Source organism: Cyprinus carpio, chromosome A7, assembly GCF_018340385.1.
Source record: "Cyprinus carpio isolate SPL01 chromosome A7, ASM1834038v1, whole genome shotgun sequence".
Classification (NCBI taxonomy): Eukaryota; Metazoa; Chordata; class Actinopteri; order Cypriniformes; family Cyprinidae; genus Cyprinus; species Cyprinus carpio.
Window position 1 is genome coordinate 17,711,336 of NC_056578.1, and position 6,000 is coordinate 17,717,335.

At 37.1% G+C, this 6,000-nt stretch overlaps 1 protein-coding gene across 1 annotated transcript; it reads left to right on the forward strand.

Annotated features, from left to right (window-relative positions):
- Window positions 1-1,239: 1,239 nt before the first annotated feature.
- Window positions 1,240-5,385, forward strand: LOC109077249 (retinol dehydrogenase 11-like). The gene is made up of 7 exons (XM_042760035.1): window positions 1,240-1,451; window positions 1,916-2,056; window positions 2,973-3,164; window positions 3,318-3,479; window positions 3,787-3,903; window positions 4,317-4,521; window positions 4,860-5,385. The coding sequence occupies exons 1-7, from the start codon at window positions 1,376-1,378 to the stop codon at window positions 4,954-4,956; spliced, it is 990 nt and encodes a 329-aa protein (XP_042615969.1). The 5' UTR covers window positions 1,240-1,375; the 3' UTR covers window positions 4,957-5,385.
- The last annotated feature ends 615 nt before the right edge of the window (window positions 5,386-6,000 follow it).

Below are 6,000 nucleotides of genomic sequence, written 5' to 3' on the forward strand. Positions count from 1 at the left end.
TCACGTGGACTTTAAGACTTCCAAATGTAAAATGACACATGTTCAAGGATATATGGTTTTGTTAAATTGCCTTTTGTGTCTGGTTTACACTTCATGTCTTTCCTACCCCAGTTTTTTGACTCTATACTCCATAGAGCTATCAGATCATTAAAGCGTTTAACAATTAAGTGTAGACCACCTAGTGTAGCCTATGTACTGAAAACCTCTTTGTTTGGTTCTAAGTTGGCTATGACACCAGATGACTAAGGATTCAGCTGCTCGGATTGAGTTGAGCACGTCATCAACAGGAGGGAATAGTTCATTTAAAAGTCTGTGAAAGTGATTTTGTGCCTTTTTGAAATGGCACAATAAAGCGACGTTCACTTGCAGAACGCAAGCTTCTAGAGGCACATAAGTCTGAAGTTATGAATTTAGGTAAAGGGGTGCAGAGCCAGTGGTGGTTTTGTAGCAAACATTAATGCCTTGAATTTTATGTGAGCAGCTATTGGTAGTCAGTGCAAATTTTGATAAACAGAGGTGTGACCTGCATTATTTCCAGCTTATTAAAAATTAATCTTGCTGCTGCGTTCTGGATTAATTGTAAAGGTCTGATAGAACTAGACCTGCCAAGAGAGCATTGCAATAGTCCAGCCTGGACAGAACAAGAGCTTGAACAAGGAGTTGTGAAGTATGTTCCGAAAGAAAGGGCCATATCTTCTTGATGTTGAATAAAGCAAGTCTGCAGGACCGGGAGATTAGAAACGTGCTTTGAGAAAGTCAGTTGATCATCAATCTTAACTCCAAGATTTCTGGCTGTTTTTGAAGGAGTTATGGTTGTGCCTAACTGGATGGTAAAATGTGATGAAACAATGCAACCACAAGCAGTTCTGTCTAAACTATAAAGGCAGTTCTATACTTTCATGCATAAAATCATGTATACTGTGTGACAAAAACAAATATGGAAAATATTTACTTTAAGTTGACAGTGTATTTTTTTCTACCCACCACTCTATATGATATTCTGCTCTCAAAATAAAGGCCAGTGGCAGTGTCAGTTTAAGTCTATTTTATCGAAAATAAGTCAGAACGTAAGGCAACACCACTTAACAGTTCAAATGTATTATGAAACCATTGATGAATGCTGTTTCCGCGTATTCCACAGACGCATTTTTACAGTCAACAATCGGACTTTATTTTGACATTCGAGACTGGAGCACGTGACTCCACTCTGTTCACTCCACAGTCTATGGTTCACTCCGAAGTACGTACACCTTATACAGTCGATGACGTACACCTGTAGTGGGCGGCGGGCGAACTGTCTGCAGATCATTGCGCTGCTGAAGGAGCTGGACTGCTTGTAACTACACCGCTGAAGGAGAATCTACCAGGTGCAATAATGCAGCACTACACAAAGCCAGTGAAGGAGTTTGTGGAAGAACACCCTACAGGTGTCGCAGCTGTCCTGGTTACGGGTAGGCTAATATTAAAACTGGTTGTGGTTTCCCAAGACAAAGAAAAATAAGTAAACATGTGGCACTTTAAACCTTCACGAGATTTACAAGCTTGGAAAATGACTTTAATAAAATCTGAAATTGTTAAGGAACAAAAGTGTAATTTATTATAGCCTAGTGATTTTTTTTCTCAATTTAGAAATAGTTTTTGTCAGTGCAAACATGTTCCAGTAAGCTTGAACGGCGGGTTATTGCAAATCTTGTAAATTGTATAAAAGGAAAGTCATGGGATGGGACTTCATTAATTAAGAGAGGACCATGTTTTACTTGCTATAACGATAAATATTAAAATATCTCTTAATATAGGCCTTGTGCGTCCTGGATGACCTTTGCCTGTGCTTATCAAATGTACTGACGTTAAGAGAGTCGGTTAGAGGTGAGCTAATGATAGAGATGCTGGAGTAATGTCGCACCTGTACCGGTAGGTGTCGGGCTCTTTGTCTTTCGGAGATGGCTGGCTGGGGGAGTCTGTCGCAGCAAGGCCCGCTTGGACGGCAAAACTGTTCTGATAACAGGAGCCAACACTGGTATCGGTAAAGAGACAGCGGTGGACATGGCCAAAAGAGGTCAGTTCGGTTTAATGGAGCTCTAGAGATGTTATTAGTACTGGCTGAACTAGCATTATATCAGGAGTATATATAGTAGCAAACCTATTTTGTGATATTTATGTATTATAGGGATGTCCAAGATGATAAAAAGCATAGCCTCTTAAATCAAGTCTGAAAACACGTTATGGGGTTAGTCCATCACATTTTCACTAAAAAGTATGTGATATTAAATAAGACAAAACTTAAAAAAAACTTAAGACAACCCTGAAACACAATCATGAGAGTCTGTAAAGTGGTCCACTGTTTTGTTGTTTTCATGACATGGCAAAAAAACTGACCTTGATTTACAGGACAAAGGTTTAAACACAACTATTTAAAAACGAAATAGCTTCAGGGTTTTTTTTTTTTTTTTTTTTTTTTTTTTTTTTTTTTGTTTGTTTTGTTTTTGCAATCTCTCTCTAGACAGTTACACCACTTAGGCATTTCTGACGTTAAACTCCACAAAAGTGAATTTTATTACATGTTCATCATAGTAGAGGTATATTCAGTGTATTCAAGTCGATATTAAAAAAAAAAACTAAGAAAAAAAATCCAGACACCAAAATGAGCCTCACATCAGTGTCTCTAAGAGCAATGCAGATGTAAATTCTGGATGGTTAGATGATTTCTGGGGGCTCTATATAATTAACTTAATTGATATTTATACCGAAAGGATGATAAATCCACATTGGGGATGATGAAACTGGTTTAATTATGCAGTCCATCACTAACCAAACTAACATGGCCCAGTTTGTAATTCTTAGGCTAATGATGCACCTTCATGGTTAGAAACGTTTGTCATCACCAAGATCATGCATAAGAGCCTTGTAGCACTGTTGTATTTGTTGAAGGCTTGATGTTTCATAACAACAGTTCATAAACCTCCATTGTTCAGGTGCAAGGGTGATCCTGGCTTGCAGAGACATGGGCAGAGCCAACAGAGCAGCAGATGAGGTCAGGAAGAGGAGTGGAAATGGCAATGTGATTGTGAAGATGCTGGATCTGGCCTCCTTGCAGTCTGTCCGAGCTCTGGCCAAAGATGTACAGCAGACTGAGGAGAGACTGGATATTCTCATTAATAATGCTGGTAAGGAATGTCAGCCAGATTATAACACATGAACACATGGTTGATATAGTAACAAAGTATTTTATTTATTGGAAAAAGATTTGTTCTATCATCTCATTTTCTCTAAATGTCATATTATATTTTATATATTATATCATATTTTTCTGTGAACAGGGATAATGATGTGCCCACAGTGGAAGACAGAAGATGGCTTTGAGATGCAGTTTGGTGTGAACCACCTGGGTCATTTTCTGCTTACTAACTTACTTCTGGACTTGTTGAAGAAATCAGCACCCAGCCGTGTTGTCAGTGTTTCCAGCCTGGCCCATGAGAAAGGTGTGGAGGCCCATATGTCTTTATGTGTGAATTAGTCATAACAAAACACTTAATTTTCTAAATTATTGCAAGCAGAGATTGTACTCCTTATCCAGTTCCCTGACAAGATGCTCAGTTTGACAAAATGACAGTTATTGTGTTTAAACAATGTAGAGCATAAAATATACATAAACACATAAAAAATACATAATTATGATTGAAATGTATTATATGTATAATTTACAATGTAAACACATTTAAAGTGTTTATGAGGAACATTCAGTATTTGGATTCCTTATAATATTTAAAATTATTTTCTGTTGGACAGGCCAGATTCATTTTGATGATATAAACCTGGAGAAAAACTATGATCCGTTAATAAGTTATCAACAGAGCAAGCTGGCAAATGTTCTGTTTACCCGGGAACTAGCTGTCAGACTGAAAGGTAAACTACAGACCTGAAACAGACCTGGTTAGATGCTATATTGAATTTAACATGGATAAAAATGAGACTGTAAGGGATTTACACTCTTAACAATGACATGTACTGTATAAAGGTCCTAGATCATATCATTTTCACAACTCACAAACTCAGAATTTTTTATAGATTATTAATATAAGAAGTTTTTTTTTTTTCTGAAAGACTTTTGATCAGCTGAACGTTTGGCATACTGTACTTCTATCCCTCACAGCCTTGTTTTCATTCCTGTCAAAAATTAAATATGGCGCTACCCTGACTAAGGTCTATCATGAAAACTTTCTCACTCTTACAGTATCGAAACATCACAATGTCACATCTACACACACACACACTCTTAAACACACTGCTTTCAAACTCTCTCCCTTTATATCATTCAGGCACAGAAGTGACAACTTATGCTCTTCATCCTGGGGTGATCCATACTGAGCTGGGCCGACACTTTTTCCCCTCTCTGCCTCTATGGAAAAGGCTTTTGTTCATGCCCCTTTTTTTCTTTGTCAAAACACCTTGGCAGGGTGCGCAGACCACCATCTACTGCGCAGTGAATGAGAGTCTGCAGAATACTAGCGGCCTTTACTACAGGTCAGTAGCTTTTTCTATCACATGTGTTAAATGTAACGTAGTAAGATTTTGCTCATCAAGGCCTGTGAGAGGTGTACACAAACTTTCCAAAGTTAGAATTATTATATATATGCATCACCTCTCCCATGATATAATATACTGCCACCAAATTGTAACAAGCTGATGACAAACTTATGAGAGCGATCTTTGTTTTACAATGGATGTCATCGTCATTTAATCAGTTCAAAATGAAAACATAAACAGTTTTCACCCCTTTTTCACATATTGTTCTCAGACCATTGCTGTTCAATTATGATTATTTCAGGCTGTGGTTAATTTCTCTTTTGGTGGTTTTACAGTGATTGTGCACACAAAGAGGCAGCTCCTCAGGGTAGGGATGATGCTGCAGCCCGCAGACTGTGGGATCTCAGTGCTTCCATGGTGGGCCTGGCTTGAGACAAGACCTTGCCCAGTGAAAATCACTCTCTTCATTTAAAAAGCTGTTTGTTCCATTTTCTGTGTTGATTGTACATTTCAAATTAGCAGACTATTAAATCTGCTTAATTCATATAAAGTACGGAGAGTCAGTTTAAGAATGTAGCAAAGTAGTGTTTCAGTGTGCAGGATGAAGCTGGCTCTGTAACAAAGTGCCTGTGCAATAAGATGAACTGCAATATGAAGTGTGCATTTCAGCATTAATAATATAATTATTATAATAATTATAATAATTATATTATAAATAATTAGTGAGATTTTATATACTGCAATGCCATAAGCCATTGTGCATAGCTTAATTAGACATTTGATCTTCCTTTTAAAAATAGATTTCATTGCCAGTAGGCTACTTATGTAATTTGTTACAATGTATCACAATAAAATGATATGTAATAAGAATTTAGATTAACACTTTAATAAAGCCTATTTTGGAATAATGAATGAAGACAATGAATCATTACCCTCTATAAAACGAGTTTATGGTAAAGGTAAAGAGCATTTTATAAAAGCTGTAGCACAACATCAGCGGTATTTTGGAATTTTTAAAACCCTCTTACATAAACAGAGTTTGTTTGAAATCTCATTGTAAATATACACAAATTAAAACATTACACTTTGATATTGTTTTCATTAAGTGACAAGTATGATTCTCATCAAATGATAATCAAGACTGTATTAAGAAGAGTAACAAATACTTTACCAGTTTGCAAAGTTCCTCAATCTAAAAACTACTTTTAACTTGGGGTGATTAATATTCCATATTTTAGGGTGACCAAACGTGCCATTTTCCCAGGGCATGCCCTGGCCAGGATTTCTATATTGCCTAAAATATCCACGTTTTGGCTTTGTTTGCACTGGACAGACTAATTGTTGTATGACAAAGTACCGTGAGATCTCTAGAGAGCAGACGGCTTCTTGTGCTTCTGAATCGCTCTCACGGTACTTTGATGTCATACACCGATCGGTATGCTCAGTGCTGCTTCAAGTCGAACAATAATATGTACA